Source organism: Pongo abelii, chromosome X (genome assembly GCF_028885655.2).
Source record: "Pongo abelii isolate AG06213 chromosome X, NHGRI_mPonAbe1-v2.0_pri, whole genome shotgun sequence".
Lineage (NCBI taxonomy): Eukaryota > Metazoa > Chordata > Mammalia > Primates > Hominidae > Pongo > Pongo abelii.
In genome coordinates, this window is record NC_072008.2 from 156,204,634 (window position 1) to 156,231,480 (window position 26,847).

At 45.8% G+C, this 26,847-nt stretch overlaps 2 protein-coding genes across 5 annotated transcripts in view; both read left to right on the forward strand.

Annotated features, from left to right (window-relative positions):
* TMEM185A (transmembrane protein 185A) overlaps positions 1–21,009 on the forward strand; it is a 34,191-nt gene extending 13,182 nt beyond the window's left edge. The window contains exons 2-7 of one of the 4 annotated variants that reach the window (XM_054544056.1): positions 6,399–6,575; positions 9,003–9,210; positions 13,516–13,599; positions 17,097–17,273; positions 17,898–18,050; positions 19,309–21,009. In XM_054544056.1, the coding sequence (XP_054400031.1) occupies positions 6,399–6,575; positions 9,003–9,210; positions 13,516–13,599; positions 17,097–17,273; positions 17,898–18,050; positions 19,309–19,533 (1,024 nt within the window). In that variant the 3' untranslated portion in view covers positions 19,534–21,009. The remainder of the gene's footprint in view (positions 1–6,398; positions 6,576–9,002; positions 9,211–13,515; positions 13,600–17,096; positions 17,274–17,897; positions 18,051–19,308) is intronic. The other 3 variants (NM_001132648.3, XM_054544058.2, XM_054544057.1) reach the window with 3 other exon arrangements.
* A 37-nt stretch (positions 21,010–21,046) lies between these two features.
* Positions 21,047–25,068, forward strand: LOC100438616 (heat shock transcription factor, X-linked). The gene is made up of 2 exons (XM_054545174.2): positions 21,047–23,445; positions 24,283–25,068. Exons 1-2 carry the CDS (start codon positions 22,882–22,884, stop codon positions 24,988–24,990), a joined length of 1,272 nt encoding a protein of 423 aa, XP_054401149.1. The 5' UTR covers positions 21,047–22,881; the 3' UTR covers positions 24,991–25,068.
* Positions 25,069–26,847: the final 1,779 nt, after the last annotated feature.

Genomic DNA, 26,847 nt, shown 5'->3' on the forward strand with positions numbered 1-26,847 from the left:
CTTTTTACTGCTGATCAGTATTCCATTGAACGGATATATCAAAATTGGGTTAACCATTCACCAGTTTATGGATATGTGAGTTGTTACCAGTGGCAATTATGAATAAAGCTTCTTTGAATATTTGAATACAAGCCTTTGTGTGGACATACGTTTTCCTTTTTCTTGAGTAAAATACCTAGGTGTGGGATTGCTGGGCCATAGAATAAGTATACACTTAACTGTATAAGAAACTTCCAAAATGTTTTCTAAAGTGGCTGTACTATTTTGCATTCCCACCAGCATATATAAGAGATCTAGTGTGTGTATAATCTTATCTCATTGTGGTTTTAGTTTGCATTGTCCTAACATCTGAAAATACTGAGTAATTTTTGTGTGCTTATTTGCTTTTTGTATGCCTTCTTTATGGGATGTCTCTGAATTTTTTGGCCATTTTTAATCGGGTTGTTCACTTATTTTTTTAGTTGTAAAAGTCCTTTTTATATACTGGATACAGGTTACTTTGTCAGATATGTGTTTTCAGAGTATGGTCTCCCAGTTTGTGGCTTGGCTGTCATTTTCTTAATGTCATTTCTTACTTTTGGAGAGTAAGAGTTTTTCATTTTGGAGAAGTCCAATTTCATATCCCATCTAAGAAATGTTTGCCTAACCCTAGGTTGCAAGTATTTTTTTTCATATGTGTTTTGGACATTTTATAGTTTTGTGTATGACATTTAGGTCTATGATCCATGTCACATAAATTTTTGTATATGTTGTGAGGTTAAGAGTCAAGGTGTACTTTCCTCATTTATCCAGTTGTACCACCATTTATTGAAACATAATTATTTCTCCATTGAATTGCTTTGGCACCTTTGTGGAAAATTAACTGACTCTATATGTATGGGTCTGTTTTCCGACTCTCTAGTACGTTCTATATATCTATTCTTATGCCAGTACTACATTGTGTTTATTACTGTAGCTTTATAGTAAGCTTTGAAAGCACGTAGTATAAATTGTCCAACTTTGTTCTTTCTCAGAATTGTTTTGCCCACTCTAGGTCCTTTGCACTGTCATATGACTTTTAAAGTCTGTATGTCAATTTCTACAGAAGAACCTGCTGGCTCCCAATTTTCGCTGGGATTGCATTGATTCTTTAAAATAATTTGGTTAATTTGGTGTGTGTGGTAGGCTAAATCATGGCCCTCAAAGATACGCACTTCCATGGAACCTGTTTAAGATCTTGAGATGATGGGGTTATCCAAGTGGGGCAATAAATGCAATCAATCACAGGTTCCCTTAAAAGAGGGAGATAATATTAAGAGGAGAAGGCAATATGGTGGAAACAGAGACAGAGATTTGAAGATTTTATGCTGCTGGTTTTGATGATAGAGAAAGCGGCCACGAGCCAAGGGAATACAGCTCTGGAAACTGGAAAAAACAAATAATAGATTCTCCCATAGAGTCTCCAGAAGAAGTAGGTCCTGCTGACATCTTGATTTTAGCCCAGTGAAACTCTTTTTGGACCTCTGGCCTCAGGATAATAAATGTGTGCCATTTCAAATCACCAATTTTGTGGTAGTTTGTTACAGCACCCATAGGAAACTAATACACGGAGGATGTAAATCTTAACAGTATTGAGTGTTCTATGAACACAGTATATGTCTCCATTTATTTAGATCTTTAATTTTTCTTGGCAGTTATGAACTGAATGTGTCCCTTCAAAAATCACAGGTTGACTCTAATCCCCAATGTGATGGTATTTGGAGGCGGGGCATTTGGGAGGTGATTAGGTTATGAGGGTGGAACCCTCATGGTTGGAACTAGTGCCCTTATAAAAAGAGACCAGAGAGCTAACTCACTCTCTTTTCACCATATGAAGGGTATTGAGAAGTCTGCCATCTGCCACCCAGAAGGCAGCCCTCACCAGAACCCAGCCATGCTGGCATCCTGATCTCCAACTTCCAGCCTCTGGAACTGTGAGGAATAAATTTCTGTTGTTTATTAGCTTCCCCACAGTCCTACCAGTGTTTTGTAGGTTTCAGTATATAGGTTTTGCATATATGTTGTTACATTTATCCCTAAGTGTTTTATATTTGTGATGCTATTGTAAATGGTGGATTTTTCATAAACTTTTAATTTTTGAATAGTTATAAATTTATAGGAAAGTTGCAGTAAATGATACATATTTTTAAATTTCTGTTTCCAATTTGTGATAACTACTATATAGAAATGCAATAATTTTTGTACATTTACCTCGTATCCTTCAATTTTGTTAAATTCACTTACTAGATCTACTAGCTTTTTTGTAGATTACTTAGGATTTCCTACACAGAAAATCATGTTGTCTGTAGATAATGACAGGTTTACTTCTTTCTTTTAAAACTATATTCTTTTAATTTCTTTTTATCATTTATTGTTGTGGCTAGGACCTTTAGTACAATGTTGAATAGATGTGTTGAAATGGACATACTTGCTGTGTTTCCTGTCTTAAGGGGAAAGTATTGAGTCTCTCACCATTAAGCATTATAACTGCAGGTTTTTCGTAGATGCTCTTCTATTCCTAATTTGTTTAGCGCTTTTAACTTGAATGGGTAGCAAGTTACGTCAAATGCTTTTTACACAACTATTGAGATGATCATGTGATTTTTCTTTTTCAGCCTGCTAATACCACGAAGGTTGCTAACTGATTTTCAAATGTTAATCCAAGATTGCGATCTTGCAATCCTAGCTAAACCACACCTAGTCATAATGTAGTATCCTTATATATTGCTGAATTCAGTTGGCTAAAATCTTTTGAGGATTTTTGCATATCTGTTCATGAGAGATATTGGTCTGTAGTTTTCTTTCTTTGTCAGTTTTGTTATCAGGGTAATGCTGGCTTCATAAAATAAATTGGGAAATGTTCCCCCCTCATCTTTTTTGCAAGAGTTTGTGAAGAATTGGTGCTATTTCCTCATTAAATGTTTGGTAGATGTTGCCATGGCCTGACATTTTCTTTGTGAAAAAGGTTTTAACTAGAATTGCAGTTTCCATGTCTTTGTTTCAAGAAATTTCCTGGCATAAAGTTGCTTATAATATCCCCTACTTATCCCTTTAGTATTTTTAGGATTTGCAGTGATATCCCTGTTTTCATTCTTGATATTAGTAATTTGAGCCTACTCTTTTTTACTGATTATTCTGGCTGTAGATTTACCAGTTTTCTTACTTTGTCAAAGAAACTGCTTTTAGTTTCGTTGATTTTTTTCTCTAATGCCTTTTTACTGTATTTTATTGATTAATGTGCTTACATTTATCATTTTCTTCTTTCTGTTTACTTTTTAAAAATTTCCTTCTGTTTCTTACATGGAGGTTCCTTACCTCCATGTTCTTTCTAGTTTCATAAGATAGAATCTTAGATTATTGACTTGATATCTTTTCTAATGTAAGTATTTGATGCTAAAATTTCCCTTAAGTACTGCTTTAGTGTATCTCACAAATTTTGGTATATTGTGTTTTTGCCTTTATTTAGTCCAAAATATTTTTCAATTTTCTTCATAGTCTTTGACCTGTGGATTATTTCTCAGTGTGGCATTTAATTTTCAAGTATTTTGAGAATTTTCCAGATATTTTTCTATTGTTGATTTCTAGTTTGACTTCATTGTGCTTATTTACTTTGTATGAATTCAGTCCTTTTAAATTTGTTGAGCCTTGTTTTATGGCCCAGAATTCAATCTGTCTTGGTGAATGTTCCGTGTGTGTTTGAAAGGAATCTGTATTTTGCTTTTGTTGGGAGGAACTCATTAATATTAATTAGGTCAAGCTGGTTGATAGTGTTGCTACAATCATATATATCCTTAGTAATTTTCTGTTTATGTGTTCTGTTACTAAGAAAGGAATGTTAATTTCCATTTATAACAGTTTGATTTTTTTATTTCTCCTTTTAGATTAAGCAGTACTTTCTACATGTATTGTGAAACTTTGTTATTAGGCATATGACAAATTGACCCCTTTATCATTATGAACTACCTCTATTTGTCCCTGGAAATAGTCCTTGTTCAAAAATGTACTGTGTCTTACGTTGTGGTAGGCAGAATGCCCCACCCCCACAAATACACAGATACCCAGGCCCTAAGCCCTGAAACCTGTGAATATGTTATTATTTTACATGGCAAAGGGGACTTTGAAGCTATATTTATTAGCATTAGTTTCTGCTGTTACCATGACAAATTACTCTCAGTTCTTTAGGTCAGAAGTCCGGGTACAGCACGACTCAGATGGGTCTTCTGCCTAGTTTCACAGGGTCAAAATCAAAGCGTCAGGAGGGCTCTATTCCTTTCTGGAGCCTCCAGGGATTAATCTGCTTTCAAGCACATTTGGGCTATTGTCAGAATTTAGTTCCTTGGGGTTGTAGGGCTGAGGTCCCCTTTACCTTGCTGGCTGTCAGCTGAGTTATTCTCAGCTTCTGAAGTTATTCTGAGTTATTCTCAGCTTCTGAAGCCTGCCTGCATTCCTTGGCTCATGGTTCCTTACCTCCATGTTCAAAGCCAGAAGTAACAGGCTGAATCCTTCTCGTCTGGAATCTCTCTGACTTCTGCCTCATCTCTCTTCCACCACATTTCTCCGACTTACTCTTCTGCTTTCTTAAGGGCTCATGTGATTACACTGGGCACACCTGGATAATCCAGTATACTCTTCCTGTTGTAAAGTTAGCTGATTAGTAACCTTAATTCCATCTGCAAAGTCCCTTCACAGTATTACTTAGATTAATGTTGGATTGAATAATCAGGGGACAGGAATCCTGGGAAACTTCTTTAGAATTCTGCCTACCAACCACAGTTATGGACCTTAAAATAGGGAGAGTAGCCTGGCTTAACCAGGTGGACCCAGTTTCATCACATGAACTCTTAAAAGCAGAGAACTTTCTCTCACTGGAAGCAGAAGCGATATGGCAGAAGAAGTGAGAAAACATCCCAAGCATGAGAAAGATTGAATATGCTGTAGCTTGTTACTGGCTTTGAGATGTAGGGGCCTATTTACAAGGACCCAAGAGAGGCCCCTACTATCTAAGATCAGCTGCTGCGTGACAGCAAGCAAAGAGACACGTACCTCAGTCCTACAACCACAAGAAACTGGATTCTGCCAACAACCTGAATGAGCTTAGAAGTAGATTCTGACAGAGTCCCCTGATAAGCATTCCACCAACAGACATCTTTATTTCAGCCTTGTGAGATTCTGAGTAGAGAAACCAACCAAGCCCGTCTGGCCTTCTGTCATATAGAACTGTGAGATAATAAATTTACGTTGTTTTAAGCTGCTAAGTTTGTGGTAATTTGTTACAGCAGCAATGGAAGACTAAACAGATATTAATATAGTCATTCCAGCTTTCTTTTGGTTAGTGTTTATTTGGTATAACTTTTTCTTTCCTTTTGCTTTTAATCTATCTGTGTCTTTATAGATAAAGTGGGATTCTTACAGACAGCATATAGTTGTCTTGCTTACTTATCCAATCTGATCTTCTTTGTCTTTCAGTTGGCCATTTATATTTAATATAGTTATTGACAGAGTTGAGTTTTAACTGCTTTCTTGCTGCAGCCTGGAAACTGCCTCTGATCTGCAAACTGGGGTAATAGTAGGGTTTACCTCCTTTATTTCCTCCCTCTCACCTGTTCTCCACTGCCTGTTGTCAATGTCTGAAAACTTCTTTTGTAGACTGTATCAAGTTTCTTATTTAGGCGGGAAGGTAAATTATATTCCTATTATTAAGTCAAGGCTGGAAGTAGAGATCCTCAAGAGTATAATTTCTAATTATTTCAAGGACATCCTCTGTAGCAATTCCCTTTTATATGAGACGTGAGCATGTGTGTATGTGTAATTTATTCATTCATGGAAAGTATAATACATACACTAAAATGTTCATGCCATATGAATATGACAGATGGCTGCCTTTTTAGAAATAGAATCAGTAAGTGATAGAACTTGACCATTTTCAGAGCATGTCAGCCTTTTCCAGTCTCTGTGTCTTGGTATAGCTAGTTCCTTCTGCCTGGAATACTTTCTCATCTCACTTGCTTTCCTGCCTGGCAGCTTCCTGCTTACCCTCTGGAACCAGCCCTAGGGTCACCACATCTCTGCTTCTGAGTGCCTCAGACACAATCTGTATTTCCTCTTCCAAGCTCTCATCACAAACATTGTGCTGTATTATATGTTTCTGTGTGGTCTTCCTTCTATGAGGAAGCTTTGGAAAGCAGGAGACTTATTTTAGTCTTCTTTATGTTTCTTTTATTCCCAACACATTATGTCTGCCCCATAGACCTTTTCAATAAATGATTGTTGAGTTAGTGACTCCTTTTACATGCTGACAAATGTGGCTCTTATTACTCCCCATTTCAGTATCACATATTTGTAAAAGTGAATCCTCCTTAATCGTTTTACTTTTCTCCTAGTAAATTCCTCATCTATGCCTGTCTGCTGCTGTTCTCTGTGCTGCTGGCCCTTCGTTTGGATGGCATCATACAGTGGAGTTACTGGGCTGTCTTTGCTCCAATATGGCTGTGGAAGTTAATGGTCATTGTTGGAGCCTCAGTTGGAACTGGAGTCTGGGCACGAAATCCTCAATATCGGTAATAATGCTTTATACAACCCATTGGTCTCTAGCATGAGGGAGCAATATCTTGACTTTTCTCACTTTTGATGAAGTAAGGACCATTTTATTTTCTGCCTATCTGGGGTCTTAGAACTATAGTATAAGCTAACAGATCTCTTCTGTGTTTTTGAAAATTTAGTCTTTGGTATGTATTTTCTTACAAAAGCAGTGCCATTTGGGGGGTAAGTTGCCAGCCAGCTCACAGATGCCTATATAATCCAAAATGCACCCAAAATACAGAACTGGTATGCCATACTAGACTAAGCAGCATGAAACCACCCTGTTTTTAGGAAAAGACACTCATATTATGTTTGGTCATGAAAGATCTTTCTCCACTTCAGTTTTGGAACTGGGGCTCCCCTTGTCCTACCCTCCTAGTCCCAGAGCTTTAGGACTATTAGCAGTGTAGGGGAAGTGGCTTGACCAGGAGACCATGAGTCCCTGAGACAGCAGCTGGGGAATGAGGAAAGTCAAAGGTTGGATGCCGAGAAGGAAAGCAGAGCCTTTGGGGGCAGGGGAGAGGGGTACCCTTTACCGTTTCCAACTCTTGCCCTCCCTGCTCTTGGACACCTCCACTGGCCCAAATTCCTGGGAGTTGGCTCATGCCAGCATGCAGCCTGGTGTTGCTGGGACCTGCGAGAGGCTTTCCCTTCTCTGCCACAGAGACTGTAACTACATAAAGGGAAAAAGGGGGACTTAAGACTGGGAGGCTATTATGAACCTCCACTGGGAAGATGAGGAGTACAGGAATTCCCAGAAGGCAGCTGCTCATGTGGGAAAAGTGTAAAGTTGAAACTACTGCACCTTTTTTTTTTTTTTTTTTTGAGACAGAGTTTCACTCTTGTTGCCCAGGCTGGAGTGCAATGGTGTGATCTCGGCCCACTGCAGCCTCCACATCCCGGGTTCAAGTGATTCTCCTGCCTCGGCCTCCTGAGTAGCTGGGATTACAGGCACCTGCCACCATGCCCAGCTAATTTTTTGTATTTTTAGTAGAGATAGGGTTTCACCATGCCAGGCTAGTTTTGAACTCCTGACATCAGGTGATCCACCCACCTTGGCCTCCCGAAGTGCTGGGATTACAGGTGTGAGCCACCACGTCCGGCCACTACATCAACTTTTTAAATTTTTGTTTACTAAATATGAAAATGATTCAGATTGTGTAAATTACATATCACATACATGTCTAAGAACTGTAAAACAGTTACACAGAGAGCCTTGGCAGCTGAGGGACATTCATGTATAGCTGTTTCAAAGTTCTTAGATTTTTTTTGAAAGATTGATGACCTGTGTGGCTGTATGTGTTTTATTTTTTTATGAGATATTTTCAGATATCTAATATTAATTGCTTCTCAAAGAATGCAAAGTTAAATAAACATTTAGGTTCTACTAATTGATATTTAGAATATATTCAAACTTCTCTTTGTTGGTCTTATTTAAGATGTTTTGAGCAAGGAAAGGAATTGTGTATGTGGGGTTGAATGTAAGGAATGTACAGGCGTGGTCATTCTCGTGTTAACATTAACCAGTGGAACATGGTTGGGTCCTACAGGAATAACTTCTGATAGCATTTTCTCTATGATCTAACTTCCGGTGTATTTGTCACCCACAATACATGTATATCATAAATGTTCATCTGTATTTTGAATAAACATTGTAGGCCTTTCAAATGCATTATAGTGCCTTTTCCTGATTGGCGGCCTTACCATTGCTCAGTTGTAGATCTGTTAAGGTTATTGTGCATGATACTTAGCTAATTAAACTGATTTTGTCTGAGAACAGTTTTAACTCTTGTTCTTCTTTCTCTTTCATCTGCAGGTGTTAATTTATCTTAATGGAATAGAAAGGAAAATGAAAATCATTTATACGTTTTATTTGCATTTAAAATAGCACCTAACAATAGTTACTACTATCTTGAAATATAACCGGCACTTGTTCATAGAACTAGAGTTATTTTTATAATATTGTGTGAAGGGTGGTTTACATGGTTTCTTGAAAAATGAGAATCATGAGACTTAAGGGGTATTTGCCTGGTTTTAGCAGCAGAAGCAAATCAGCTTGAATAATCTTGGAATTAATTCTTGTTGTTGAATTTAAAGATGTGAACAGAAGCGTTTATGTACATTGTCAGGAAAATAAGAACTGGCTATTACTTTTGAGAATATCCTTATATGGTTAAAACATTAAATTCTGGTTTGGTTGTAATGTTCATTTTGTATTATGTAGTAGTTCTTCGATGTTTCAGAGATTGCCTACCAAATCAGCTTTCTATCTGATTTCCCTTTGCTTTTGTCAAATTTTCAAGTAAAATTCAAAGTATCAGTATAAGTTGGTATTTGCCCTGAACTGCTTGCTTATAGTGGAGATTCTGAACTGAGGGTGTTTTCTTCTTCTCTCCCTTTTTTAGAGCAGAAGGAGAAACGTGTGTGGAGTTTAAAGCCATGCTGATTGCAGTGGGCATCCACTTGCTCTTGTTGATGTTTGAAGTTCTGGTCTGTGACAGAATCGAGAGAGGAAGCCATTTCTGGCTCCTGGTCTTCATGCCGCTGTTCTTTGTTTCCCCGGTGTCTGTTGCAGCTTGCGTTTGGGGCTTTCGACATGACAGGTCACTAGAGGTGAGATTTCATATATTTAAGAATGCTTTCCACTTTGGGAGGTCAAGGCAGGTGGATCACTTGAGGTCAGGAGTTTGAGACCAGCCTGGCCAACATGGTGAAACCCCGTCTCTACTAATAATACAAAAATTAGCTGGGCGTGGTGGCACGTGCCAGTAATCCCAGCTTCTCTGGAGGCTGAGGCGGGAGAATCTCTTGAACCCAGGAGGCGGAGGTTGCAGTGAGCCAAGATTGAACCATTGCACTCCAGTCTGGGTGACAGAATGAAACTCCGTCTTAAAAAAAAAAAAAAAAGAATGTTTTCAAAAGTAAAATATTTTGCTCAGTTATTCAGATGTCAATTTCTTACCCTTTGTTAGGAAGAGCTTGATCATTACCAGCTCTACATCATGAGACAACAAGGCAACAAAAGACGATGGAAATAACAATTTTTCTTTCTTCACTTAGAACACTAGCTTTTCACCCAGGACATCAGCCTTCTCCCAGCTTCACATCTTGTATCAATCAGACAGAAACAGAACTGATAGGTTAGATACAGATATATGTATAAAGAGAGTTAAGGAACTGGCTCACATTACTGTGGGGCTGGCAAGTCTGAAATCTCCAGGGCAGGTGAACAGGCTGGAGACCTAGGAGGAGGTGACACTGCAGTCCTGGCACAGAATTTCTTCCTCTCCAGGAAACCACAGTTTTTGCTTTTAAGGCCTTCACCTGATTGCATGAGGCCCACCCATGCTATGGAGGGTAGTCTCCTTTATTCAAAGTCAGTACCTTCACCACAACAGCAAGCTTAGTGTTTGATTAAATAACTGGGTACTATAGCCCAGCCAAGTTGATACTCAAAACTGACCATCTCCCCACCTCAGACCCCATGATTTAGCACCTCCCCTGCTGTCTGGTTAGCTTATCCTGATGTGCCCCTGTGTTTGTTTATTCATTCAATAAACGTTGATCAAGTATTTACTAGATGCCAAGCCCTTTTTCCCTAAGCATAGGGGATATGCAGATGAATAAAATACCAGGACTAGTAATAATAGTAATGAAAATAGTTGCAGATAATGTTTATTGAGCACTTACTGTGTGCCAGGCATTGTGTGAGGCACATTACATGCAGTAGTTTTCTTACTAACTAACCTTGTGAGGTAGATCCAGAGAAGATAAGTCATTTGTTCATGGCCACATGTGAAGGGGCAGGACCAGGATTCCATTTGAGTCAGCCCGACTCTAAAGCCCGGGCACATAACTATATAACTGCATAGAAGCTGAGGGCACAAAGCTGAATACTGATGGGTTGAGGGGAGAACTAGAGGCTGTAGATGCCTGGTTTTGAGCCGTGTGGATAAAGAGTGAAGGAAGAAGACTGCAGTTGGCTTAGGAAGTAAACAGAGCAGCTGCAGGGTGGGTCAGGCATATAAGCCTGGACTCCAGGTGTGGGTGTGAGGGGAAGGGATGTAGACAGAGGGACGGCGATGGAGCAAGGCCCTGTGGGACTCAGGGAGAATGGGACCCGGAGCACCAGGAAGGGTTTGGCCTTGAACAAGGGGAGCTATTCCCTGATTTTCATGCTGGTGGAAAGGCCACAGCATGGGTATGGCTGGTAGGTAGGAGTGAGCCATGGAGGGAGAGTATCTGATGGTCCACTTTCACCCTCCCTACAATTCCCAGTTTATATCAGGGACTTGAGCATCCATGGCTTTTGGTATCCACAGGGGGTCCTGGAACCAATCCCCCATGGATACCGAGGGACAAGTATACAAGGGCTAGGACTGCATTGCGCCTGAATTACAGAAAGTAAGTCTGTCATATATTCACACTCTTGGCATTCCTGCCCTTGGAAGAAACAACATACCAGGAGCTGAGCTCCCTCCTCCTGTGATGCAAGAACAGTACCTATGTTGGTGAGGAGGTGGTCTGCAGTAGGCTCATACAGAGATGGGAAGGAGGAGTTGAGGGTCTGCCAGGAAGCCCTGTGTTGGGAGGGAAGGGATGGCATTTTTGGGACACATTGAAGCCTAGAGGCAGGAAACACTCCATCAGCTGAGTGGACTGTGGCGATTCAGATCCGACGGGAGCACAAGGTGGAAAGGAAGGAACTGTGGGAGTTGAGAAGAGAGAGAGTCTCTACAGAGGGATTGGGGCAAATAGGGGCCACATCCTCAGCCCGCAGAGCATGTGCTGAAGTGCCCCAGGCACCCCAGTGTACTCACAGGGCACCAGGGGATAGTGATAGTGGACATTTTGAGGAAAACAGTAATACCTGACATTTGTTGGGACACCATACAAACTACTAGCTTGAAATAGTTTACACGTTTATTTTTAGGCCACTCTACATTCCTTTCAGTGACGTCGTATCTTTAAGAAGCTGGGTTTTCAGCAGTTGCTGTGAAAACAAAAAAAGGCTAGTGCTGTGTGAAAATCCAGGTGAAGAACAGGTAATGAGTGGGAGCACCTTGTCTGATTCCAAGGCGTGGGAAATGGTGAGCTACCTGGCAGGCACACGCATCCCACTGGGAATTAGTTTTGGTTATTTAAGAATAATATTAACATTTTTCTTTAGATTTATATGAATTATTTTTTCTAGTGGCTACTTAGAACAGAAATACTTACTAAGTTAGACGTAATTACTTAAATCAGTGCAACTGTTGGCATTCCCAGCCACATTAGGGATTTCTTTTGGCCTAGAGGTCTATGGGAGGAATTACTAAATTCCCCATGTACCTATGTACTGAGAACTTTTGGGAAGCTCTGGGCCTGGTCCCAGATTTCGATTTTGTGGGCAAGAATGTACTTTACCAGAGTGAGGAGCAGCCTGCAGGGCATTTGGGCTGGAGGCGGGAGGTTAGTAAGGGGTTGCTGAAGTGGTAGGGGGATAGTGCGGAAGAAGGCCTCACTAGGCAGTCATCATCAGGATAGGAAGTGGGCACGGGATTCAGGAGAAGTCTGGACGCTACAGTGGACAGGATGTGGTGACGAACGCGACAGTGTGGGAAAAAGAATGCAAGGTGATTCCCGGGCTCATGGCTTGAGAAATGAGACCACTGTTGTGCCTCAAAGTGACATGGGAGACTATTTGAAAGAGGAGATACAAGGTTCTAAGTACAGGCGATAATGATCTCTATTTGGGACTGGCTTCATTTGAGGTGCCTCTAGGAGAGCCAAGTGGCCTATGCACAGCTGGGTCCGCTATGCAGCAGGAAGGCTAAGTTGGAGACAGATGTGAGAACTAACCACTAAGGAGGTAATAATGCAGGCCAAGGGTCTGGTTGAAATTTCTTCTCCTCCAGTCCAGGGTGCAGTGGGTGAGTGAAAATATGTGTGTTTGTGTGTCTGTCTTCCTAGTCGGGAGAGAAGACTGAGTTTGTGGCTCTGCGGAGCATCACCATTTAAGGAGGGGGAAAAGGAGACAGAAGGAATTACCAGAGCACTCCAGAGGGCTCCAAGACTGCATGGTGGGATCCTAGAAGGCCAGGAGGAGGGGAGCAAACAGGAAAGAGTCATCCACAGTATCAGTAGGATGCCAGTTGAAGTGTTTTCGCTGCCTCCCGGTTATCGGTGACTTTGATGAAAGCTATCTTCTGGTGATCATGGGGGTGGAGGCCACATCACAATGAAGGAAGCTGGGAATGGTAGATGAGATAGTAGGGGCTTGCATATTCCTTACTGTCTCACAGAGAGAAACCTGAGGCTAAGGGGGGTCTTGGATCAAAGGATGGGGTGGGTTTATCTGGTTTTGGGGTTTTTGTTTTTAATGAGAAGTTGTTGTTTCTGTGCTGCTAGGAGGGATCAATGGAATAGGTGGGGTTAAAGATACAGTAAGGAATCTGTAACTGATGGCTTGATGTGACAAGGTCCTCAAGGAGCCTGAAAGGAAGGGGTGGGATCCAAGGGCAAATCTGAGGTATGAGAAGAAGGATGCACAAGGATGATTTCCAGTAGACAGTATTGTTGGTAGGGACATGAAGGAAGCTTAGTGGTCTATTGCAGCTAGCCTGTGTTCCCAGTGAACCTGGAAACAAGGTTCTCATCTGTGCTCAGGCCTCAGGCCAGAAAGGGCAAGGCAGCAGAGGGGCAAGGCGGCAGAGGGGCAAGGCGGCAGAGGGGCAAGGCAGCAGGCTGAGCCCTATTTCCCCTTGCCGTAATACTGCTGTGCCCCTCTGGTACCGAAAATCAGGAGTTTCCAGTGCAATATATTATACAAGTTACACTGTATTATAATGTGTATTGTCTTTTAGTGTGTTAACCAAATTACTGCAGTATTAAATGCGAATTATACTTTGTTTAACTGATTCTTCTCTTCATTTTTAGTTAGAAATCCTGTGTTCTGTCAACATTCTCCAGTTTATATTCATTGCCTTAAGACTGGACAAGATCATCCACTGGCCCTGGCTTGTATGTAACTTTTAAAATCCTTAAATAAACTTTTTTATTATAAAAGTAATTCATATTCACTGTACAAAGCTTGGAAAAGATAGACAAGCAGAAGTAATAGCCTTAGTCACCCATAATCCCACCATGGGGAGATAACATGGTTAGTGTTTTTATGTCTGTGTTTTATACAAACAGTTGGGATATAACTGTGTGCACCATTTTGTATCCTGATTTTTTTGTTTTAATGTTGTATCATAAACATTTTATCATGTTAATAAAAGGTCTTTATAAACATGACTTCTAAAGTTTAATTGATACAAAATATTCTTCAAGTGCATGTATCAAATCATCCTCTTATTTCTAAAATATGATATTTTCATTGTTGCCAGTTTTGAATGATTTTAAATCATACTGCAGTATATATGTTTATGCATTAAAATTTTTGCCTTTTGTTTTTTGGTTGTTTTCTTAGGAAATAGTCCAGAAATAGTGTTACTGAGCTAGAGGTTGGGAACTATTTGAGATTCCTATATACGTATACTGCACTGCCAACTTGCTTTTCCAAAAGCCATACCTGGCCAGGCGCAGTGGCTTACACTTACAGTCCCAGCACTTTGGGAGGCCGAGGTGAGCTGATCACTTGAGCTCAGGAGTTCGAGACCAACCTGTGCAATGTAGCGAGAACCTGTCTCAAAAGAAAAAAAAAAAAAGCCATACCCATTTACACTCTTGCTGGTGGTGGCATCTATGTCATGCTTCTAAACTGTGACTTCAGTTACTGGGCATTTGGTTGAAATTAACTGTGAATAAATGGGTAGATGGATGCAGAGATAGAAAGATAAGTGGCAAGGTAGAAGTTAGAGAACACAGTATAGTTTCCACTATTAAATGCATGGAAAAAAGATGGAGACTAACGGCAGAAGAGTTCCATTGCCACTGGGAGGTAAGGTCATGCTAGTGTTTTTGTTCAGTTTTATTTTCTCTGTTGTTTGATGTATAATTTTGCATACAATATATTTTATGTATTAAATATAGTTACCCTTAAAAAGTAAAAAGTATGGTAAAGAATTGGGAGCAGAGAAGAAATGAAGGGAACCTAAGTATACTCCATATTTAAAGATGGGAATAATCATTTCTGCCCAAAGTCTTTGATAAAACATTCATAATAAAAAATATTCAGTCACTCATCCTACAACTTCGCAGTGCTGTATCTGGAGAATGGTCATTGGGTTCAAAACTGTTTCTGTTGTGACGTGAAGGAAACATATCTAAACAAGACCAAATTTTTTTGTATAAGATACTGTCAGGGAAAAAAAAAAGATTTGTAATTTTGAGAGCTTTCCACACATGAGAAGAAAGATTTTTTCTGCCCTTCATCCTGTGTAGATCCCAGTTGATGAAGCAGTCTAAGTACATGCTTCCCATAGTGAGCAAGAGACAACAAGGAAGGCTATTGAGATCTAACATTCCACCCATGAAGGGAACTTCAGTAAAAAGGAGAATCTCATCACAGAATGGGGAAGGGGGAAGAAAGGCGGTGCATAGACTCTGCAGAAAAACCTACAATCAAGAACTGGTCAGGAGAAGTAAAATTCGTATGCCAACTCAAATCATAGATCTAAAAGAAAATGTAAAACTATAGATTTGTTAGGAAATAACATAGGACACAATCTTTGGAGTTTGCAATTAGGCAAAGAGTACTTAGAAATGGCACTGTTGATATCGTCCATATGAGAGAGAAATCATAAATTTGGACTTCCTCAAAATTAAAATGAAATGAAGACAGGCCACAGACTGGGAGAAAATATTTGCAAAGCACACATCAAAACATTGACTTGCACCCACAACATACAGAGAACTCTTAAAAACTCAAAACTGCAAAAAGAAACACCTAAAAACTGGCAAAAGAGTTGACAATTTGCGAAGGGGATATATGCATGGGGAAAAAAGCACAGGAAAAGATGCTCAACGTCATTACAGGTTAGGGAAGGCAAACTACAACCAGGATGAGGGCCCGAAACACATGGCTTCAGAATGGTGAAACTCAACAACACTGACAAGGCCACGGGCCTGGGAGGATGCAGAGGAACTGGGACACTCCAGTGTTACTGGCGGGAAGGCAGGTGGTACCGGCACTGTAGAAAATGGTTTGGCCATCTCCGATGCAGTTAAAAGCGCACTTACTGTGGGACTTGGCTGCCCCACTCCTGGGTATAAGATTTACCCCAGAGAAGTGAAAGCACGCAGCCTGGTAGAAACCCACACACCAGTGTTTGTAGCAGTCTTGTTTGCATTTTGGATAGCGGCCTTGTTTGGTTTTCACAAACCACCCTCAGCAGACAGTCAGATAAACTGTAGGCATCCATACAATGGAATACCACTCAGAACTGAGAGGGAACGACCTGTGGATACTGGGAGGGAACAACTTGGACGAATCTCATTACAGACATTACATGGATGGCGGGAAGCCAGTCTCAACAGGTTACTTGTCTCGCGATGCCATCTACATAAAGTTCCAGCAGAGACAAAAGTACAGTGACGGAGAACAGATCAGTGTTTGCCGGGGCTAATGGTGGGACGGTGTGATAGTGAAGGGACAGCACGGAGAGTTTTGCAGGGTGACAGACCTCTTCTGCATCCTGTCTACGGCTGTGCGAATCTACACTTGTGTGAAGACTCAGGGAAATCACACCAAAGGAAGACAGTCACTTTTCCTACTGTATGATAGATAATTAATAAAAAGGGAGAATGGAGGAGTGTCGTCCCAGGGGACAGGGCAGGAGGGCGAAGACGTGTCACAGGGGAGCCTGACCAAGTGGCGCCCCCAGAACTCATCCTCTGGGCATGTGTGTGGATGAGACAAGGTCTACCTGGTACGACAGCGATATACTTGGAATGCCCCCTTGTCACGGAGGCGGGGACCCGGCAGCGCTACATATCCAGCATCAACCTGTATCCAGCATCAACCCGCCAAGTTCACTAACTTGGTAGGGGTGAGGTTAGGGATCCTTAGGAGCCCAGGCAGCCACACTTTCTGGGGAGCCCGTTCCCATTTGTGTTGCCAAAGTACCCCCAGCAGGTTGTGGGAATGTTGCCTGTGAAGAGAGTCTGTTGGGGTGAGATCTTGTGTGTGTGCACAGGGTGACAGTTGTGTCCCGTTTCCCGGGAAGCTGTGATGGCAGCAGAACCTAAGGGAGCCTCAGAGAGTGTGGGAGGGCGGGCCTCTGGAAGAGTAGAGGCTGTGGAGCCAGATGCAGGGCTGGCTGTCACCCAAAGGAAGGGGGACTGATGACTCACTGAGTGTATGTGTCCCTTGGTGGCAGCAGGCCCCATAGTGAGCATACCATACCTTTTCAGTCCTGAGCGATGCTCCCAGCAGTCCTGGGAGATGGAATGGTCCTTATTCGGCTCACGGGAAGGACCGCCTTAACAGCAAGGTGCTAAAGATGCCTTCCATCAGAGGCCAGGTTGGAAGCTCTAAAGAGACTTTCTCTCGCTGTTCTCTCACCCACCCCCAGGTTGTGTGTGTCCCGCTGTGGATTCTCATGTCCTTTCTGTGCCTGGTGGTCCTCTACTACATCGTGTGGTCCGTCTTGTTCTTGCGCTCTATGGATGTGATTGCGGAGCAGCGCAGGACACACATAACCATGGCCCTGAGCTGGATGACCATCGTCGTGCCCCTTCTTACATTTGAGGTAAGCGTTCCACGGGAAGCCTCTTCAGCCCCTGAAGCTTGCGCTTCCCCTGACAGGATTCTGCACCCCTAGAAAGGCAGCCTCTGTCCCTCGAGCTCCCAGTGAGCCCACTCCAGGAGAAGGGAGAGAACACGGCCATCTCCGAGAGGGAGCTTCGGTGAAAGGAGAGCATCCTTCCTTTTTCTTGGAGGCAGCGCGTGGGGCTGGCAGGGAGAAGACTGCACCTTTTTAGCCATGGTGCCTCTGTATGGCTCCAGTTTCCACTTTTGGAAAAGCAGAGTTGGATGTCAGATTTGTGTATTGGAGTCACGTGGAGAATTCTCGAATGGGAGCCGTTGACTCCTTAGAACAAACACCGGGAGGAGTTTGCCATAAAACTGCTGGCATTGGGAGCTTTTCAAGTGGATAGGCTATTGCCGAGCTCTGAAGAGGGACATAAAAGCTCATTTCGAGCTTTCCCCAGTGATAGGTGGTTTCCCGCCTTTTTCTGGCGGTGCTGATGTTCCCTTTCGTGGGAGCACACGCGGGGGTGGGGTGGTGGGGAGGAACTGCCTAATGAGGTCTGGCTTCCGCCTCTGTCCATTTTTGGTGCTGGCTCTACCGGGACTATGTCTCTTTCTTTAGATTCTGCTGGTGCACAAACTGGATGGCCACAACGCCTTCTCCTGCATCCCGATCTTTGTCCCCCTTTGGCTCTCGTTGATCACGCTGATGGCAACCACATTTGGACAGAAGGGAGGAAACCACTGTATGTACTCAGCATTTCAGAAGTCCTTGGTGTGTGTCTGGGGTGGGACCAGGGGGTGGGGGCGGATAGAAGTCTAGGAAGGGATGAGTCCCCGAGGGCCCCAATTTAGAAGTTTGTGTGGGAAAGTGAGGGCTGAGGAAATTCTGGGACCTTCTAAGGGAAGGGCATGCCATAACTCTGGTGTTCTGCTGGCCTGCACCAGGACTTTTCTCGCAATGCACATTGCCATTTGAGGTAGAACCAGACAAGGCAGGCAACCTCTCAGAGATCCCGTTCCCTCCTCTGCAAAATGGGGATCAAGACAGATTCTTCCCAGGCCCGGGAGGGTTTGATGGAAAATCCACATCTCCCACCCAAACCTGGGATTCATCCTAGGTCCCTGTTGGCCCCTCTGCCTCCCCCATATCCTTGCTGCCATCACCCGAGTCTTGCCTGTCTTGCCTTGCTAACACTCTATTCCCCTCCACCTGCTTGCTGAGGCAGACACTTCCAAAATGATCTCTGCAGAGGGTGCCTTCCTAGCAAAGCTGTGAGCTCCATGGCATGGAAGCCCAGAGCATTGCCCTTCCGAAAGCCAGTGGGTCTGGGGGCAGGGCCTCACTGCAGCCCAGCAGCCCAGGCTATGCTTGCTGTTTGTGCCTCTGCGCCCCCCGGGAGCAGGGAGGGCTTGCACAGAGCTGACACTCCAGTAGCCTACAGAGAGGAATAGCAGGACTGGGAAAGTGGTTTTAAGGTGGCTCCATGAGTTCAGGCCCCCTCCTGCCCAGGACCCACACATGACTACCGCCCTCGCGGATTCTAGAGGGTGACAGAAATCTTGTTCTTGGGTTGCACTGTCATCCATGAGCTTATCCTGGCTGGAGAAGATTAGCGGAAGACACCATAGTCTACTCACCACAGATATTTTGAGACTCACTAGAGCAATAGTTCTCAAACTTGGGCACCCAGCGGAATCCCAAAAGGGCCAGGAAAAGGGGACCGCTGGAGCCCACCCTAGCCCGACTCAGTTTCTGGAGGTCTGGGCTGGGGCCGGAGAATGGCATCCCTAAATACGCCCCGGGGACGCTGTCCCTGCCGGTCCGGGAACCCCACTCCGAGCACCACAGAGCTAGCATTTGCACTTCTTCCCCATTTTGGGTACTCAAGCCCTGTTCAGGCTTTGTGACTCAGGAGTCTGGATAAAGTATGTTATGACATTGTAGGAGTGAAACTTCTTGTTATGGAAAGAAAGTTAACAGGAAGGTCAGTTGAGCCTCGTGTGTGAAATAAAACATTCTTATTTTTCAGGGTGGTTTGGCATCCGCAAAGATTTCTGTCAGTTTCTGCTTGAAATCTTCCCATTTCTACGAGAATATGGAAACATTTCCTATGACCTCCATCACGAAGATAATGAAGAAACCGAGGAGACCCCAGTTCCGGAGCCTCCTAAAATCGCACCCATGTTTCGAAAGAAGGCCAGAGTGGTCATTACCCAGAGTCCTGGGAAGTATGTGCTGCCACCTCCCAAATTAAATATCGAAATGCCAGATTAGATGCCACTTCCGGGGACAGAGCTTAAGTGGACTGGGACACACTCTCTCCGCCTTCCTCTGCCTCCTCGTTCACCCCGCAGACCAGAACCAGAACTGGAGCTGGGTCTCCAGGTACGTCCATCTCATGCCTTGTTTGCATCCAGCGCCTATCAGCCACTCACCACGACGGGACGCGGAAGTGGCAGGTGACGGGGTGTGTGCCAGCAGATGCGGATGCCAGGAAGAGTGTGAGAACAGGGGTGGGATTTCCATCTGTCTGGGAGGGGCTCCAGGTACCCCTCTTCCCCGTCAGACCCACTGGGGGATGGCTGCTTGCCAGGCCCCCGGAAGGAACATCTGTCTACACGGTGCTGAAATCCCAATCAAAAGTATTGTTTAGAAATGTATTTCTCCACAGGGCTGACCTCCTGCAGCTCGCTCAGCACTCCCAGGTCCTCAGCACTCCCAGGTCGTGGCTGGGGCAGTCAGTAGGAACTGTAACTATGTCTCTGATGCACCACGTGTTTAGACACAGCACAGTCCTTTTTTCTGTTCCTACTGTGGAAGTAGTTTCTCTTTGGGCATGCTGACAGCAGTTTTTCATAGCCTCACCGATGAGCCCTTTCTACGGGAGTGACTCCATGCTTGTATACAGAGTATTTATACAAATGTTTTAGCATCTTCATATGCGGTGTTAACCCCTAGTCCTGTACAGCATATTCTGTTCAAGTATTTTTTTTACAAGCTTGTGCTGTAGGCACATGCCTTCTGCTGCAGAAGTGGACGCCCGTGGCACACCCACCCTGCCCCAGTGGAGTGCCACGCCTTCATGGGACATTGCCACTTCTGCTCTGGAACTCGTGCAGGTACGTAGTAGCTGCTACTGCCAGAACAGCAATGCCAAGCAAGAGATGGTCCATGCTTTTCTGACATTCTCAGAATAGTGGCTAGCTTCAAACCTGACAAGCGCTGCTTGAAGCCGGAACACTAGAGAATGTTGCTGAGGGCAGAAACGGCCACGCGGGTGACGACTATGCATGGGAAAGTCTCAAGCTTCCCTCCTGCCAGCAACAAGAAGGCTTTGGGGTAGGCACGATGTTTTCACGTGTGCGTGCCGTTTCTCCAAGCACTGCAGGTTCCGCTGTGTGTCAGAGGCTGCAAGTTTAACATCCTCCTGCCTGAAAACAAATAGGTACTTTGCTGAAAAGAGGGTAAAAAAAAAGAGCTTTGATCGTCTCAGCCAGGAGAAGAGTGTGGCGTTTTCACGCGGGCAACTGCTCGCCGGCCTACATGGGGTTAATTCAAGTCTGCTGCGAACACGACTCCGCCCCTGGCACTGGCCTCCAGCAAGCCCTGTTCTCTTTGGGGTACGGGGGAACGGGATGGCTTAGCCTTTCCTGCTCAGTGTGTAAAAAATGTAGCGAAAGCCACTATTTTTGCTCTCTTAAGCTGTTCAATAAACCGGTTCCTCGTTTTACACGTGCATGATGTGTATCTTATTTGCTGGATGGCCCAGGAAACTGGAATGGTCCTCTCAGCCAGCCTCAGAGGAAAAGAAATCTCTAGCTGGCACAGGCAGCCGAGTGAGGCTGGCGGCTGCAGGGGCACAGCCTTTAGAATGAGTCCTTCAGTGCACAGGTCCCAGGGTATACGGGGTAGTTGCAGGAAGGAGGGGACGCCTTGCAGATGCCACTGTTGGCTGGGCTACACCGTGCCGCACTTGTTACTGCTTAGGAGGCTTTCTGGACTGTTCCTTGGGTGCTACGACAATCTGCAGCAGACACTGTCCTTTTACCGCTCCTGGTCCTGGTTTCCTCCCCATTGATGTCAACAGCTGAGGACTGCTCACGCTGCAACAAAAGGCTCTGCAATTGCTGTCTAGCTCGCCCTGGCCGTCTCTAGAGTTCTGCTTGAACTGAAACTCAAGTGGGGTTCAGCTCATGACTTGCGGCAATTGACCAGGAAATCCACCAGTTGCTGTGGCTGGAAGGATTTTCAGTCCTGTGGGTTGTAACCAGAGGCCACAGGTGGATTCTGCCTTAGGCTCATGAGATTTCCGACTTGCTATTCAAGAAAATGCCTTGTGAAGTGACAACAGTAGCTGTGACCCAACTGCCGGTGCCTTGCTGGTTCCTGTACGTCCCACTGGATCCTCACAGCCCCGGGAAGCAGGTGCTACTACTCTTATCCCCGGGAGGAGACAGAGGCCGAGAGAGGTTAAGTGACGTGCCCAAGTCACACAGCTCGGCAGCGGCCAGGTTGAGACACCAGCATCAGCAGTCTGTTTGCAGACCCCTCACTGTCACCCCCTGAGCCAGTGCGTCTTGGGCCCTGCGGTCAGGATGTCTCAAGCGTGGAGGCATCACCGGTTCCTGGCAGTCTCTGGAGGGTCACTGAACTCTGTGCCCAGAATCGAGTCGGGGGAGTCTGTGCAGAGGTGGCCCTGTGTGTGGGGACAGTGTGTGACACAGACACTGCTTTGGATGGACGCCTCTCCCGTGACCTCCTAGCATCCAATCCCAAAGGAACAACTGTTGCAGAGATGGACCGCTGGACACCAACCCACGTGCGTTTCTCTGGAGACACTGGCCAAGGAAAACAAAACATGTTGGAAGGCCAACAGCTGCATGCCCCACCACGACGTGACCGCAGAGACCCGGGGTGTAGAAGGGTGTCTCTGCTTGGTGGGAGGACACGTGCAGGCCGAGGAGAGGCAGGAAGAAGGCTGCCTCCGACTCCCCACTGGACTGCATGGCGACGGTGTGTGGTGGGGCAGTCAGCTAAGCCATTTGCCTGAGTGGCTGTCGGGCATCTGCGTGCTGGGGACCGACAGTGTGGATGTGTTAGGAGGATCTGTATGGAGCACATTGCTGCCTCTGGCTAGGACAGGGTGGAAAGGGTGGCGTGGCTACAGCCTGACCCATGGGCACCGTCCTACCCTTTGTTCTGTGCTTCAAAGTGTCAGTCATGTGCTGGGGTCTGTGGGCCCATGACTCAGACGGTGAGCTCTGACCTTCCTGAGCCAGGGCTTTGCTGTAGTTCTGTCTGGCTCAGGAGCTCTAGGACAAGGGGACTGCTCCAGGTCTGCATCTAAGGTGTGGCAGGGCCCCTCGGCACTCTTGTGCACTAGTGTCATCTTTCCCATTGAAATGACTGTGAGGACCAGAATGTGCACATGCAGATGGGCAGCTACTTGTCTGCCTTGGCCCTTTATTACATAACTTGCTGGGTGTGTGGAGATGCCACCCCCCCCACCCCCCGCAGTCAGAGCCCCTTTATGATGTCGTGGGGCTGGTTACATGACTGCCAAGGGGTGCTGCTGGCCACACTGCACTAGCAAGTTTGCCAGATGGAGGACAAGCCATCATTGAGTATGGCTCGCTGTGAGGAAAGACATTCGAGAGGACAGGGTCATGGCTTGGAAAGGGTGCCTTTTCCTCCCCAATTGCACTCAGAGACCTACCTTCACCCAGCAGATCCTTCCCCCGCCTGGGATGACCCAGTGTCCACTGGGAGCCCTAACTTCAGGCTGCTGACAGAAGAAATCGCTTTCCAACCTCTGGCCGAGGAAGCTTCGTTCAGAAGGCCACACCCTGACGGTGACGACCCGCCCCAGGGAGAAGATAATCTCCTCTCCCTCCCCTTTCCGCAGAAACTGTGGAGACTGGTCAGCAGCAACCAGTTTTTGTCCATCTGGTGGGATGACAGTGGGGCTTGTATAGTGATCAGTCAAAAACTCTTTGAAAAGGAGATTCTCAAAAGGGACGTCGCACACAAAGTGTTTGCCACAAATTCGATAACCAGCTTCTTCCGCCAGCTAAACTTGTACGGCTTCCGAAAACGGCGTCAATGCACTTTCAGGACCTTCACCCGCATTGTCTCCGCAAAAAGGCTGGGCTCCATCTTGAATAAGGTAATGAACAACAAGCCTCTGGAGGGGTTAAGTCGGTGGGCTCTGGGGCCTGGTCGGGTGGAAGTCCCAAGACTGCCTCCTGGGAAGTGGGTGACCTCAGGCAGGGTGTGGGGCCATCGCTGTGGGCCTGTGTCCCCCTCTGGGTGGAGGTGACATGAACTAAAAGTGAATGTGGGGAGAGGGCTGAGAATGGTGCCGGCCCCTCTCGAGTGTGTAAAATATCACAGGTGCTAAGTAGCCGTATCTGCATGTCCTCCTGCCCGGGGCCAGTCATGTTGTCTGGTGGTGGCTGTGTCCCCCTGACTCCATAGCGCTTCACCCTGTGAGGTGAGCAGGCCAGGGGAGTCTGGTATTTGTACCACTGTCACCCTAGCTGGTGTCTGGAGAAGTGCTCAAGTTGAAGCGCTGAAGGGCGCCTGGCGCAGGAGGTGCAGATGCTCCTGCTGCCCTTAGTAGGTGGGCCCCTGGTGTGGAAGAGCCAGTGCCCAGGGCCTCCAGCCCAGCCGGGGTGCATTCTGTTGCCAGCTGCCACTGCATGGGGGAGGCCCAGAATCTTCTTCCCTCCTGGTCTGCAACTTCAAAGACCCTTTCCACCGGCCGTGGACACCCTAATCTGCCATTTTGAGGCTTTTTCCAAGACGGAAAGGCCCGCCACAACTTGGTAAACCTTGACGATGTGAACGCGAGTCGCCAGCTTCCTTTGGGGACTGGGACCTTTTCCAGAAAGGCCTCCTGGGCCAGTAGAGTTCTCTTGCACAGGGGCGTAGATGGTTGGTAGTTGTAGTCCATCCTTGTGACTTGCAGTTTCCTTTTGTTTATTTAAACTTTGACTTACAGTTAGAGTTCTACTGCCATCCTTACTTTCAAAGAGACGCCCCTCACCTCCTCGTGAGGATGAAGAGAAGAGTGGGCGTCAAGTCTGCACCAAGACATCAGGAAGAGGACGAGCCAGAAGCTGCTGGATCCTGTCTGGCACCAGCAGACCCTGAGCAACAAGATCACACGTCTCCGAATGAGAATGACCAGGTCACACCACAACACCAGGAACCGGCCGGTCCCAACACCCAAATCAGGAGTGGCTCTGCTCCACCAGCAACTCCTGTGATGGTGCCCGATCCCACCGTGGCGAGTGACAACGCTCCAGCGACCCAGCCGGCCGGCGAGTGGTCAGAGGGCAGCCAGGCTCACGTCACTCTGGTGGCCGCTGTCCCTGAGCCTGCAGCGCTGCCCTTCCTCTATGTCCCTGGATCTCCCACTCAGATGAATTCTTATGGGCCTGTGGTGGCCCTTCCCACAGCTTCCCCTAGTACCCTTGTCATGGACACCACAGGACTTCCTGCACCCGGCGTGCTGCCCTTTTGCCATCTCTGGGTACCGGTGACCCTAGTGGCTGCTGGGACTGCACAGCCTGCTGCCTCCATGGCCATGTTCCCCCATCCCCCAGCTCTGCACCACCATTGCCCCCACAGCCACCACACGTCACAGTACATGCCAGCTAGCGATGGGCCCCAGGCGTACCCAGACTACGCAGACCAGAGCACATAGAGGCGAGCATTTGGGCAGAATATGTGCTGGTCAATAAATGTGTCAGAAAATGAGTAATTTTCTGACTGCACAAAAAAGTCTTCGTGGTCTCCGTCCTTTTTCTTTCTTTGCAGTTGAGTACCCGCCTCCGACATCTTTGGCTTGCATGATAGAGACTTCAGCCTAACACGCCTCCCTGGAAAAGTGCCCAGGAGATACTCGAGCAGGTGCTGGGTTTTAGGAAGCCCCTCAGACATCCTGCCTCTGCTCATTAAAAACTACCTGGAGCCGGCCGGGCGCAGTGGCTCACGCCTGTAATCCCAGCACTTTGGGAGGCTGAGGCGGGCGGATCACGAGCTCAGGAGATCGAGACCGTCCTGGCTAACACGGTGAAACCATGTCTATGCTAAAAATACAAAAAATTAGCCGGGCGTGGTGGTGGGCGCCTGTAGTCCCAGCTGCTCCGGAGGCTGAGGCAGGAGAATGGCATGAACCTGGGAGGCGGAGCGTGCAGCGAGCCGAGATCGCGCCACTGCACTCCAGCCTGGGCGACAGAGCAAGACTCCGTCTCAAAAAAAAAAAAAAATTACCTGGAGTTGCTCGCTGAGTGCCAGTTGTGCTGCTAGCATTGCTGGCCGAGGGTACACAATGACACTGTGTTGCTGGCCATTCCTTGTCATGGCAGTGCCTTTATATAACAGGATCTTCACTTTACATACAGATGAGATCACGTCTGGCTTTTTCATTGGGTTAAAAAGTGCCCTTGATAGTTGTGGAGGTTACACATACTACCAAGGAGTCCTACGGGTTTGCAGTTTAGAGGGTGCTCATTAGTGTCTGGTGGACAGGATTTACGTTTGGCTTTTATGTCTGTACTGGATCCGGTGGGGTTTTTTACTTCCTTCCTTGATTCCTCCACTATGCCCCCACTTTTTCTTTCTTGTTTTCCTTCCTTCCTACTTTCCTTTCCTTTCCTTTTTTCTTTCTCTTTCTCTCTTTCTCTCTCTCTGCTTCCTTCCTTCCTTCTTCCTTCCTTCCTTCTTTCCTTCCTTCCTTCCTGCCTTCCTTCCTTCCATCTCTCTCTCTCTCTCTTTCCCTCCCTTCCTTCCTTCTCCTTCTTTCTTTTGGAGTCAAAAATTAATTTAAAAGATGTCATATCATGTTTTAACTTAGGAAGCAGCCTTTTCTGGTCACTTGGGGTGTTCATCTTAGAACACATGCTATCATCGACAAACCTCTTTGACTGAATGATCAGAGGAAATAGATTCAAGTTCTTACCGTAGAGACAACTGGGCACAGACATCAAAAGAGCTCTGAAATCAGGGCGTGCAGAGAGCCCCAACACCCACACACCAGAACCCAGAGGTATCCCTGCCTGTGATTTTTAATTTGACAGTAGGTGGCAGAGTCCTGGGAGACGTGGGAAGAGGCCATAAGAGAATGCAGACATGGGAATGGATTAATCCAGAGTCCAGCCATGGTCTGCAGGTGGATCTCCCTGTCTCAGCCTGCTCACTTACAAATGGGTGCTCATTTACAAATCGGTGTGAATCACATTTCATCATTTGTGAGCTCCGTAGTTTCCAAGAAGTACAATTTTCTCATGTGTTTCCTGGACTTTATACATATGCCTCCAGAGTTTGAATCATGCAAAGATGCTGCCACTTAAAAACCTCTTTCCTACAAACTTACACCCCTCCGATCATGGTTTTCCTGTGAATCTCAGCCGGGCACGGTGGCTCACACCTGTCATCCCAGCACTTTGGGAGACTGAGGCAGGTGGACCACGAGGTCAGAAGTTCAAGAGCAGCCTGGCCAAGATGGTGAAATCCTGTCTCTACTAAAAATACAAAAATTAGCCGGGCACATTGGCAGGCA

Coding starts and splice junctions, on each gene's coding strand:
- LOC100438616 (XM_054545174.2), top strand. CDS start 22,882: ATGGAGGACAAGCCATCATTGAGTATGGCTCGCTGTGAGGAAAGACAT. Junction 23,446..24,282: donor TGGGCTCCATCTTGAATAAG/GTAATGAACAAC, acceptor TTTGACTTACAG/TTAGAGTTCTACTGCCATCC.